Below are 12,909 nucleotides of genomic sequence, written 5' to 3'. Positions count from 1 at the left end.
GCCTCAAGTTGTGCCAGGGGAGGTTTAGATTGGATGCGAGGAAAAATTTCTTTACTGAAAGAGTGGTTAAACATTGGAACAGGCTGCCCAGGGAAGTTGTGGAGTCCCCATCCCTGGAAGTATTTAGAAGACGTGTAGATGAGGCGCTTAGGGACATGGTTTAGTGGGCATGGTGGTGTGGGGTTGATGGTTGGACTCGATGATCTTAGAGGTCTTTTCCAACCTTAATGATGCTATGATTCTATGAATGAAAACTGCTCTGCCTTGTAGCGAAGTGTTGGATAGAGGAGGGAGTAGGGAGCATCTTAGCATTCCTGGCTGCAAGGCTGTCAGCATTTTGATGAAGGAACAAATGTGCTCTTGGCAGTTAAGGAAAATGCAGTTTTAGCAACTGGGAGGAGGTTCTTGCTTCTGCTGTTACCTTTACTATTTGGCAATTGCATCCATTTAAGCATGCTGAGCCACCATCTCATCACAGCTATCTATGCATGCTGTCTGGACATCTTGCATGTTTCTCTCAACTCACTAGAGTTTAAACTGATCTTTCCTCCAAAACTTGTGCTATTATTACTTTGCCAGTCAATCAGGCCTGGAACACAGTGTTAATTTTACACAACTCCTTCATCTGATCCACAAAATTCCCTTTGCAGTATGTCTTAAGATTCAGCTCTTTGTGTTCTCACAGCTAAAACTGCATTAGCCCTCAATTCTGAAGTGATGATTGAGTATGTCTTTGTCTATACCTGTGGCCAGCGCATGTCCATCATAAAACCATGTAATTGTTTCTTCTGGTGTGACCCGAGAATATTGAACTTGGAGACCCAGATTGATAGCAAGATGCCTTAACTCTTGTACAATTTTATGTTGTTTCATGTATTGCTATGCAGCAACTAATAGAAGTACTTTTGAAATAAAAAAGTATTCAGATACAAATATTTGAGAAGCCTCAAACTTAACAAATAATCATTCTGTGTACTTCTGTGAATATCCAAGACGTTTTTCTTGTGCAGTAACTCTGAAAATTTTACTCTGTTTTTCAGGATATTCACATTGTACAGCAAATCTTTGCCACTAGACTTGGCATGTCGTGTCTGGGATGTGTTCTGCCGTGATGGGGAAGAGTTCTTATTCCGTACAGCCCTGGGAATATTAAAACTTTTTGAAGATATTTTGACCAAAATGGACTTCATTCATATAGCCCAGTTTTTAACAAAGCTACCAGAGGACTTGCCTTCGGAAGAATTCTTCACATCTATTGCTGCCATTCAGATGCAAAGTAGAAACAAAAAGTGGGCTCAGGTAAAGAGGATGTTGATCTTTGATAACAGATGATTGTACTGTACTCATGAAAACGGGCTTTGGCAACATCTGGAAGAATGTTTTAGCAGAGCTAGTGTTTGATTTTACGGGTAGGTAGGTGGGACTATGTAGCTCACTTCATGCCTTTAGTATACATTCAGGTGAGTGGATTCCCCGAGCTTTTTCTCCTCTGGAAAAAAAGAGCTCAGTCGATACTCAAAATTGCTATGTTGGGTGGAGTCAATGAAGTAAAGTATCATATGACTTTTTTAACTTGCTAACTACAAAGGCTGCTAGCAGCATTACAACTTGATATTTAAAAGCAGAAATTGGGAGAATTTCTTCTCTTTGGGAGAAGATGACAATTTGTCAGGACACATCACCATACAGTCATTATCTTAATATCCTTGAGCATCTAGTTTGCCTAATTTGGGGCTGTAAAGAAGTGACTACATCTCTGACTTCTTCACTGGAATTTAGCACTGAAGCCTTTACTTCAAAAATTGTAGTCTCATCACTATAATTTCAACTAAATTCCAGCTTAAAGAAAAAAAGGTGGAAGTGTGTCATCCGAATGTGGAAATTAAGTGGCTGGAGAGTTAGGTCAAATGTACTCCATACCATTTGGAGTGTAAACTTCATTTTTTTTTCCTTCAAAGCAGTAATACAGCCTGCTTCATGAAACATGCTGTAATAGAGCTCTGCCCAGTTTATCCATTCTTTTTTTGCAGTGAAACTGAAAGGTGTCGTTAAACGTAGTGGTTATGGGAATTTATGGTTCTTTCCTGGAGTAACAGTCTGCCTGTAGATGGGGAGGACTGCCAGCTTGCTATTTGAATTGAGAATTTCTAACCTTCGTGGTAGGATTAGATTATAGCCTTCTGAGCCTTATCTTGTATATAAGGGGGAGCACAACCTGCGCTGCCCAGCTAAGAGCAGCACCCTGCCAGCATTTCCTCCCTGACACGGCTTTCCTCACAGCTTATTTTGCATTTACCTTCTGGTCTTGGTCATAAATTGCTAGTACAGATCCAGCTTTGTTTCTATCCTTAAGAACATTTTTCAGCCAGCAATGTCTCTACAAGTAACCTCCCAGTCTTGTTCCTTGTTCAGATGGTTCCCTTTCTTTGAACATGTCTTGTGTGGATGAGGATCACATACCAAATCAATTCTTAGCCTACTGCTGCTTCCTTTGCAGAGAAGGGGAGATAGTGGTCCTGCTTAGCCAGTGGTTTTCAGTCTTTGACACCTGTGAAGGTTTAGTGGTGATTATCACAACAGGAGGAAGACTTCAAAGTAACCTAGCCCAAGCAGCCTTCCTCAGTCTCTTCATCAGCTTAATTCTGACTGCGCTGGAATTTCCAGTTGTTTTCTTTTGTTGTGGCAAACTGAAGAAAAAATGCTGCTGAACTGTGGTGCAGATAGATCTCAAAACACAGTTAGCACGCTGTAGGGTTGGTATTGGCTGACCTCTTAACCTATCTTGACTTCTGCACCAATTGGCTTTCTTTACCAGATAGTTCCATTGCTGAGTAAATTTCCATCAGGAAAGCCTCTTCACTCTAGCCTGCCATGCTTTTCCAAGCCAGAGAGTGGGTAGGGGCTATGAGTTTGCTCACATCGTGTACTTGCTGGGACTCCTCAGTCACTGAGGTACCGCTGTTGGAACCAACCTAGAAACATTAACAAGACAAAGAGTGTATGGGATTATGTTTTCTGTTACTAAGATGCTACCTATGATGACCTCTCATCTCTCCTCAGGGTTTTAAAGTTCACCAGGATGAGTTTGGACTGAGAAACCTGAACTTTGCAGTTCTAGGACAGACAGGCTTTTGGTAGCGTGTGACTTGGTTGCGCAGGTGGACTCATAGCAGTGCTGGGGCTGTGGCAGCATGCACCCACACAATATGCTTGAGAAGTCTGGCTGCAGTTGGGATGCTCCCTAGCTGGATAATTATTTCTGACTATTGTTGTAGGAGTCAGATGCTTTTCTGTAGTATCCGTGTGTTTTCTGTAGGGAAATACCTTTTCAAAGTAGCAAAGTGAATGTCCATTGTGATGGATGCACTACCTTTAAGATAAATTCTAGGTGGACTGACTGACTAGGGGCACTAGTTCCCAGACGATGCAGAGTGCTCTTGAGCTTAGAAAAGTGGGCTTTGTGTTCCCATCTCTAGCATCATCTTGTTTGGTTACAGTAACTGTACTGCATAAGCAAGCAGCAGAGCTTGAGGTACTACTTCTTTGTAGGAGTATATTTGGTCAAATTCAGCTGCACGTCTCAACAGTAGGTGTATTTGGCACTCAGAAAAACACCCGTATACTGAACCTTTCATATTGCTGTACCATGGTAATTACGGTCCTGGTATCCTGTGGGTCACATTCTGGCATAATGATATATGTAGGACCGCACCTAAAATGTTATGGGCTGCTTATGAATCCAGATCCCACAGTCCTGGTTCCCTCATCAGACGAGTTGGTTTATGTTTTCCATCTCACTCCATTTTCCTTTGGTCACTGACAATGTGATCAGGAAACTAAAGACTGAAAGGAGTCCTGTTAAATCACAGACATGGCACTTCGGATAACAAGGACTCTGGTTATCAGTAGGAAACCTGCAAGCTCTGTTTTTCTTCTGGAATTACCTACAAAGAACTCCAGGGCCTTGTGCGAATACAGCCTTAGCCTGAAATGTGAGTGGCTGTTGATACACCCACTGCTTTGCCATCGACAGCAGAGAAATAGAGATGGTAGAACAGACTACGCTGTTGGCTTAGCATTTCTGTAATCTCTATGCTTCGACTCTTAGCTCCGTAAAGTTTTCCAAATAACTAAAGAATCTGAGCTCTGTTAGTTGGCTTAATGTCTTATGTTTTTCTGCTTTTCTGGACCAGTATTTTGGTGTCATTCTCTGGTTCCTTAAAAAGGTTAACTTTTTTCCGCCAAGGACACTGTTGCTATGGCACTTGAAACTCTCATAATGCCATTTGATTGAGGAGCTGTTGATTTACCCTGAATCTCTGTGAAGAGGACCTCACTGAAATCTGTCTCCAATTCTAGAAATTGCTGAACAGCCAGCCAGCTGTGGCTCTGTTCAGACCCATGTTGAACTCTTGTTGCAACAGCTATGGAGGCTTTTGCATGGAAGCATAGGCAGTGTTGTGTGATTGTCCTGTGAGTGATTTAGACACACCTCCTGTTAATTCTGATGGTGCAGAGGTTTGTTTGAAGTCGGTCAGAGAGAGAAAAGAAGGCTGCTTACTCGTAACTGCAATTCTTTGAGATGAAATGTTGCTCAGTACATTCAATGCCGGGGTGATTCTTGGGGATGCTGCTGGACTTCTTCAGCAGAGACTAACTATAGGGCAGGGAGCACGTTAAGCAGCATGAGAAACTGGCTGTCATTGTGCCCTCTACACGAGGGCTAACAAAACAAAATCGTGCATTGGATAACAGGAAATACAAATGTTCAATGTGGATGCAAATGCGGACTTTTTGCTTCAGAAAAAGATGTAAGCAGATCCGGAGGCAGTGATGTGCTCTAGACAAGCACCAGTCAGCGCTACAGTAATCTTGTCCTGAACTCTTAGGTAATGTCATATTGCTCAGGCTGCTCACTTGCTGTGTTTTTAGACAGTCCATTTATCTTGAGAATTATGACTTCCCCTCAGACAGTGTCCTTTAATAGTGCTAGACTTGTATAATCTGGGTAAGAATCTCATCTCCAGGCTTCAAAAGTGTGTGTTGGGGGGAGATTGAATTTAAACCTTTGTTAAATCCATTTGTTGGATACAGAGTTTCTGTAAATTTGATTACGTTTGATGGTTAAAATAGTATTGCTCAGAGATAATTAAATTGGAAACTCTTCAGACAGTGATTTATTGAGTCACTTTTAAAATCTAATACTTTTTTCTCTTGTTCCTTGAAATGTCTAGATATTGGCTGCTCTGCAGAAAGATAACCGGGAAATGGAAAAAGGAAGTCCTTCACTCAAACGTTAAAACTATGATTGCCTCCGGTGACTCACGGGAAAAGAGCTAAAGTGGCAAAAGTATTGAGTACTGTTTGACATGTATGAGCCTGCAAATTAAAGTGTTATTTCAGAGTTTTGTTTAGTAGTAGGATAACCTCAAAGGGGAGAGAGGACAAAAGAGAAGGAGAGGAGAAAAAAAAAAAAGGAAGGAAATCAGGGGATGAAACCCTTGAAGTGAAACCTAGGCTTAGCCTTAAACTTTTAGTGGAATGAGCATTTGCTGTGGACAGCGTTACACATTCTGTACTTCTGATGAGGGCAGTGAAACTAAAAAATACTGTGTTTTTTAAATTTTTTTTCTTTGATGTTTTAAAAGACTGGGCATTCAGCGATGTTGGTTGCTTTGAAAGCTATTCCCCAGTTTCATTCTTCGGCAGGATATATTTCCCATACCCATAACAGTAGCGGGATCTGGATTTTAAATAACTGGTGCTGGAATTTATAGTTAAATGATGTAAGGACCATTTCTTTAGAAATGTTTCTTGTTTTATAGGCTGTGGGTCCCATTTACCAAAGAAATCACGTAGACATAGAACTACATTCCATTCTTTAACAAGAAAAAGTTAAGTAGAAAATAAACTTGGAAGAGAAGTCAGGCTAGCAGTGCAAAACCAATTATTCTTCAAGATGCCTTGGAAATCTAGGTTTCCAATCTGAATGCATATGGAAGAAGTTCCATTAATCAGACTAGATTCCAAACTCACCGAGGGGTTTCTAATATTAAGCTGGCTTCATTTTCCAATTGTACTCTTTCCTCTGTTTAACACAGGGTCACGTACTACGTACTACTACTAATGTATGTTTCCATATCTCCCTCTTCTGGGGCAGTGCTGTTTCGGGGTGTTCTTGCCTACCAGCTACTTATTCCTGTGCCGCCTCTCCAGTCATGCTGATGAAACTGTGGGCTGAGCAGATAAATGGAGAAATGGTTAAAAGCAATTTTATAGTTACTTTAAACCCAGCTCTGCCTACTGGCAAAACTGAGGAGGAAGGGTGTAGGGGAGAAGTTACGTAAGCCAACATTCCTGCTGAAAAGAAAAGGTTCTGTGCGATCTCCTGAAGCTGCTGCTGCCACAGTGGGAAAGCGTTACGTGGAGCTGATCTGTATGTAGTGACAAGTGAAAGAAGTTGGGGAATGTGCCAGACAAATACTATCGGGATAAGTACAAGCTGTCATTTCCTAGCGTTTTATCCAGCCTCTCATACATGGGAGCAAGTTACAGAGACGGTAAACTGTGGTTGCGTAATTCTGTTACACAGCTCAGATCCCCTCTGCATTCAGATGAATGTTGAACTGTAAATCATGAGTGCCTCTGATTTACAAGAATGTTTATTGTATAGTGTAAAATCTATTTTATAAATAATGATGATCATTGAAAAGGGAAACTACCTGAAGCAATATTTGTGTTAACTGTAAACAGGCGTTACTAAATCCTCTGGCTATATGGTCAGCAGTTTCCCAGTGCTCTTCAGTCTGTTTTATGCTGATTATTTTGGCGTTGTCTGAATAAAAAAACCGAGAATAATAGTTGCACACTGCTCAACTCAATATACAATGTAAAGGACTGTGGGACATAATCAAAATACTGTCCTTTAGTACAAACATAGTTTCTACAAGGGATAGTTTGATTGTAATATTAAAAAGAGAGCAAGGTTCCCTAGTAAGTGAGGACTCATAATCACTTTGGAAGATGTGTAATGCAAATGCAGCTTGCAAGTCTGATACCTCATTGGCCTCTCTTCCTGTCCACTTTGTGTACCTGGCGTAATGGATGTGGTTTTTTGTTGGCCATCTTAATTCCTCCATAAGACTTCTTCTAGGTCATCACTTGCTGAAAATAGACATCAAGATGTTGATATGAAACACATGTTAATTCTCCCAGAATTTGCATTGCTTTGGTCCTTCAGTGACCAGTACTTGCATGCTACGTTGCTTTGAAGTGCAATAGAAAGCTGGAAGGTCAGTAAGTGTTTTTTGATATTACTTTTTCTATTACTACAACAAATATGCCTTTCCGTGAAGGATATGAGAGGCCTACCATCTGAAACATTTGCACTATGCTTTGAAATGGTTTATTAAACACAGAGACAACTTTTTCCTCGGTATTCATTTTTAGGTGGTACTGTAACTGGCTGTGTGATTTAAGTCTTCATTGCAACTAGATTTGTATTTCCTTTTAAACCAAGTCTACAAGCGTGGCTCATTTGTCTGGTTAAAATGCATTCTTTAGCCACTAGGTATCTTTGCAGCCATCAACAGCCTGTTCTCCTTTTTCTCTTCTGAATAAGATGTTGAATGTAACAGTGAAAATGGGCACAGTTGTGGGAAAAAGGCCTGCTGCAATACACGTGCACTGTTTGTTACTTGCAAACGTAATTATTTTGTTCTGTGATTTGATCTTTCTGTTCTTAGAAGATGTATATATTTTCTAACTGATTTCTTTGTGTATATAAGGTGTGTTCTTTAATGAAAAGCAATGCAATAAGGAGCTTTGCACAGTTTGTTTTCAAACAAAATACATTTTAAAAAAAATCACCTGCCTAAAGATGCAATTGTTTCAACTTCTCAGTAACTTGATTTGAAGGTAACGCCTGAATTTTGCTAAAAACAGAGATGAGTAGTACGGGCATAGAATTACTTGCCACTGAGCTTTTTAAGTTTCTTGCAGCATACCAAATCTCTTAATTAGCTATTAAGGAAGATTTCTGTAATAAATTCAGGGATTGCATAAAAAAAATTTGACCATTTTATTGTTCAGGTGCTTGAGAGTATCTGTAACATGATGTGTGAGATTTTCTTTCATTAAGCAAGTGTCCCTATCCAGCAAACTTCCTTTTCTTTGTGGGTTTAAGGAAAAATAAAAATGCTGCAATACATCAGAAGACTGCAACTACCACTGTACATGCAGCAGATTAGAGAAACCAGAAAACTTCAACCAGGTTTGGAATTCTGTACGACCTGCACTTTATAATAAAGCCGTTTTGCAACTTCGATCAGCAATCAGTCATTAACGTTCTTTCATTTAGTAAACAATTTCATTTGGGAAAAAAGGTACCTTGTTACAGCTTATTTTTGAATGTTTTAAAAAGTAGGTTGACATATAGAGAACTGTCGATACATCCCCTGTACCTCATGTTTAAATTGGTTTTATGTAGTTACCAAGTTTGTTCTGTTTAGATATGTTTATCAAACCGGAACTTTTTTCAACTGTAAATATATGGTTTTGTTAAATAAAGTCATGTAAAGTTATCTTAATCACCTATTGTCAGTGTAATTCAGAAGTTAAAAATTCAAGTACCTGTCTGTTTCTTCACAGGGGGCTTTAGCAGTTTTTGTCTGTCCAAAATCAGAACTTTGGGACATTTAAGTATTGCAGGTGGAGGATTTTTTGGTGATGCTTATGGTGCCCATGGTTGAATCCATTTCATATGCCTTTCTCTGGACTAGGTCTGAGATCTGATAAATTTATTACGAAAAATAGATGTAAATACATCTTTGTGAGATGCGCAGAACTCAGAAATGCTTGAATACCGTATCCTTTCTTTGTTTTAAAAGAAGAAATCTTGGTTTATTGCAAGTTTCATAATCACAGGGCATTTTTGTGCTCAACTTGAGGCAGTATTCTTTTAATTCTTACATAGGCATAACTTCAGAGTTATGTGGAGAAGTGGAGAAGCTTCCTGTTGCTTGCTTAACTGAAAAAAGGTTAAAGCACCAAATAAGATAGATAAAAGCAGGGGAGAGAAGACAGTACCTGTGCAACAAGACTACGTCGGGAATGCAGTCAAAGACTTGGCTGCCGCGGTTCTAGTTTCTCCAGTAAATATGTCTCTCACTTCCTTGTACTGAAGTATCTTACTGTCTGATTTGCTGGGTTAGAACGTAAAATCAGAATTGCTTTATGTAAGCCTATACCAATTTGATACCAATAGAGCTTTATATCGCATATATTACAGGAGTTGCACGAAATTGTTCAAAACTAGGTTTACTTTTCCTTACCTGTTTTCCCAGTACTAATTCCAGTCTGTTTGAAGAGAAGTGAAATACTTTCCTGCATGCCAGCACATGAGGTGAGGAAATAAAAAGACTTTTGTCTTTACTGCTTCCTGACGGAATGTCTTCCTGTATTTATACCAGGACAGTGGAGGAATCTTTGATCTTCATCCTCGGGGCGCTTTGGAAGGCTGGGGTAGCAGTGGGTTGTCTTGACAACTCTGCGCTAAGAAAAAAAAGTCCTGGAGACAGTGTGTGAAGTTTAAGCAAATGTCTTAGTTCTATTTGTTTCAGTAGAAATATTCAGTACAGGGAATATACTATCCACCTCATTTGCACCCTAAATTCTTGCCTTCTCCAGATGTCAAACATGCAGCAATGAAAAGCATCTAAGATTTACTTTCCCTGCTTCTCCTCCCTTTATCTGTCTACATTTGTCGCTTAATAGCGTTTAAGAAGTTAGAGAAAGGTTTGTATGTCTTAAGCCAAAAGCAGCAAGAAGTGTAAGAATTTTCCTGGGAGGAATTTCTAAGAAGTCAAAACAGGGAAGAGTAGCTTCTCTTAGGGGGGTGACCTGTTGATCATCCTTAATTGTTCATGAAAACAGTTTCGTGGAACACGGGGAGGCTACCCGACGTGTGCGATAGCTACTCTTTCAGCAGAAGAGCTCACTTTGGGTAACAAGGCTTAAGATGAAAGGTACTGATTTTGGTGTCTCTTTTTCAAAGTGGCTGTCAGTTTTGTTTCCTTTTACTGTCCAGCGACAACAGACAGAGGTAGATTTACTGGTATTTTGTGAAAAGTTTTTGAATATCAGTTGGGTAATGTCTTCATGAATAGAGTGTGTGAGCTACTGAAGATACAGAATACTTCAGTCATTTGCAGAACAAGAGCCTGCACTGTTGCACTGTGTTTATGCAACAGTTCTGCAGAACTGTAGGGACCCTAGAAGACTATACCTAAATTGCTGCTGCATGATTGCAGTAAGAGTAGGAATTGTCGATCTCTTCTCTCATTTCACTATGACAAATGAACAAGATTTAAACCTTCGATAGTGTAATAACCGCTTTAATTATGTTTTGTCTTTTAAATATCCAGGCAATTTGGAAAAGCTAGTTCAGAGATGATTTAAAAGAGAATGGTGTAAGCCATTCCTAGAAATGACTATGTAAGTTTATCTACTTTTTATCCTCATATAAGTGCATTCAGTGAGTTGTGTACTTTGTTTAAATGCATACGCAACTTATTTTGGAACTAGAACCAGCAGCTCAAATACAGCTCAGCAATACTGGTCCCACAGGGTGCAATTCCAACCTGTGGTGGAAAACCAGAAGACTCCATTCCTGCTCTTTCCTGCTGGGCTGTGCCATCTTTCCTGCAAAATTCACAGCCTTTGAACACTTAAGTCTGGGCCTTTAATACCCACCTCTGACTACCAAAAATGGGACTAAAGATTGCTGGTCTGTCTAAGCAAAGTAGTGGTATCACACATAGAAATTAACTGGGTAGGACTGATTCCATAATTGGGCACATAAGGCTCCTATAAGGAGCCTGCCAAAGTTGCAGTTCCTTCAGTAATGAGAACGTAGTATGTCAGAGCTCCAACATTTTACTGGCCTAAGATGTTTCTATATTCTTGACAACCATCCCATGCCTTAAAGAAAAAAATGCTACAAAAGCAGCTGCAGGATACAGATCAGTCTCATAGCCACTGTTTGCCATGGGGGAATTGGAGTTTAAAGAACATACCATTTTGAAAGGGGAAGCTGCTTCCTGTAACTAAAGCTCTGTGAGCTGTACAGTCACAAATGTGTAAATGTTTGTCGCTCTCTCCTCTTTCCTTCGGACTTTTTTTTCCTGGAATTCTGATGCACTACAGTTGAGCAGTGCAGAGGGGACTGAAATGGTGATGGGCTTATGCTACTCTCTACCTCTTCACGCACCATGAATAAGGACAAGGCTGAGAGCCCCCTAAAACTGTAAAAGCTGAAAGACCAAAAAAATTAAAAACTCTAGTTTTGAGTGATAAGATTTATCTATATATTTACACTATGAAAATAGTTCTTGAAGTAATAAACCTTTCTTCTTGTGCACAACCCAGGCAAACTTGGCAGCAAAGTATGTATACAGAACAGGCGAGTGATTCAGTGCTTCTGTAGGGTATTGGCTGTAGGCAAGTCACGTCGGCTATTGACAAGAAGCTTCTCTCCAGTTCTCAGCCACATCTATGAAGATTACCCCTTACGCTGTGCCCAGAGGGCAGGTATAGCTATTGTACAGATGAAGTCGATACTGAATTATAAAATCCATACAGGGGATGGCAGGAACAGGATTTGAGTTAGGGTATGGCAAGTGCTCTGCTTAAATGGTATTGCCACGGCCTTAAAGGACTGAATGCTCAGATGGTTTTCTAGAAGCATAGGCTTTTGACTGTGGTTTGTTTTGTGGCTTTTTTGGTTTGTTTAAGATAGGCACATGTAGATGGTTTCATTCAAAATGAGTAACTACTGTAATCTCTTCATTGAATGCATAATGCTGACACGTCACTTAGAAAAGGCTTTTTCAGGAGTACGTGTGTAACGTATTCCCCAGGACATACAAAAAAAAAGGCATGTTAACCATTAGAATTACGGAAAACTCCTTTGTTTATTTCTTTTCCATGCCGTCTTTTCTTTAGTCAACCTCAGCAGAGAGAGAGGAATTGGCTTCCTTGATTTTTTTCTGAATTCCCCTACAAGTAAGGATCAGACCAGCATGGTGACATTTCAGAGTTTCCAATCGCTGAGTCAGCAGCTCTACAGTATCCACCTTTTCCTCAAAGTCCCGAAGCAGCGTCTCATTTCCAAGCAACCCACGTTTCTGCTGCAATTTCAAGTTGTTTCTCCGCAGTCTGTCTCTGGCCTGTTTGGTTTTGGTCAGAATGTCTCTCTTCTGTGACAAGACAGTCTCAATGTCCAGCAGTTCAGCCCTTCTGCCTTCATTTTCAGCTTCCACAAACTGTAGTTTTTCCCTGAACTGGCTGAGAATATGTACTGTGTTCGATACCTTCTTTTGGAGCTTCAGGATTTCGTCACTGAGGTCGTCGATCTTTTCACTGTGTTTCTGATTCTCTTTCTTCATGCGCTCAAAGTCCATAAAGTGTTGACCCTCTACCTGTTCTCCCTGAGCTTTCAAGATGGTTTCAAGGTTTTGGATTTCATGCTTCAGCTTGATGTTTTCCACACGGGCCTAGAGGAGCAGAAATAAAAGAAAAATTACTCTATTTCTTTAATCCTTGCCTTGCCAGGGAAGAAGTGCTTCTGTTTGAAAGAAGTCGTGATAATAATAAAGTTTCAAGGGGAGAAAAGCAACGTAGGTCTTCTATTAATACCGAGGGGTAGATGTTAGAGGAAGAAAGTACCCTATCTGTGGGATGAGGAAAACGCTGGCCTTTTCAGAAATCTTTCTGGCGAGGGAAGATAGATCGAGATGAGGCAGACAAGACGGCAGCCGGGGCTCGAACCGGGGCCCCAGCCTCCTCACCTCCCGCACTCGCTCTTCTTTGTCCCGTTCCCCGGCCTGGATGCGGTCCACCGCCTTCGCC

At 40.5% G+C, this 12,909-nt stretch overlaps 2 protein-coding genes across 2 annotated transcripts in view; one reads left to right on the top strand and one right to left on the bottom strand.

The window, feature by feature from the left end:
* The window catches only part of TBC1D14 (TBC1 domain family member 14), a 40,884-nt gene extending 32,296 nt beyond the window's left edge, over positions 1 to 8,588 (top strand). Inside the window, exons 11-12 of the mRNA XM_009273744.1 lie at positions 1,041 to 1,299; positions 5,235 to 8,588. Coding sequence (XP_009272019.1) covers positions 1,041 to 1,299; positions 5,235 to 5,300 — 325 coding nt within the window. The 3' untranslated portion in view covers positions 5,301 to 8,588. The remainder of the gene's footprint in view (positions 1 to 1,040; positions 1,300 to 5,234) is intronic.
* A 3,411-nt stretch (positions 8,589 to 11,999) lies between these two features.
* The window catches only part of CCDC96 (coiled-coil domain containing 96), a 3,132-nt gene continuing 2,222 nt past the window's right edge, over positions 12,000 to 12,909 (bottom strand). Inside the window, exons 2-3 of the mRNA XM_019470622.1 lie at positions 12,849 to 12,902; positions 12,000 to 12,554 (exon numbers count right to left, since the gene is read on the bottom strand). Of these exons, the coding sequence (XP_019326167.1) occupies positions 12,000 to 12,554; positions 12,849 to 12,902 (609 nt within the window). The remainder of the gene's footprint in view (positions 12,555 to 12,848; positions 12,903 to 12,909) is intronic.

This window comes from Aptenodytes forsteri, unplaced genomic scaffold (assembly GCF_000699145.1).
Source record: "Aptenodytes forsteri isolate BGI_AS27 unplaced genomic scaffold, ASM69914v1 Scaffold111, whole genome shotgun sequence".
NCBI lineage: Eukaryota > Metazoa > Chordata > Aves > Sphenisciformes > Spheniscidae > Aptenodytes > Aptenodytes forsteri.
Note: the sequence above shows the minus strand (reverse complement) of the source record. Positions and strands in the feature narration are given on the sequence as shown.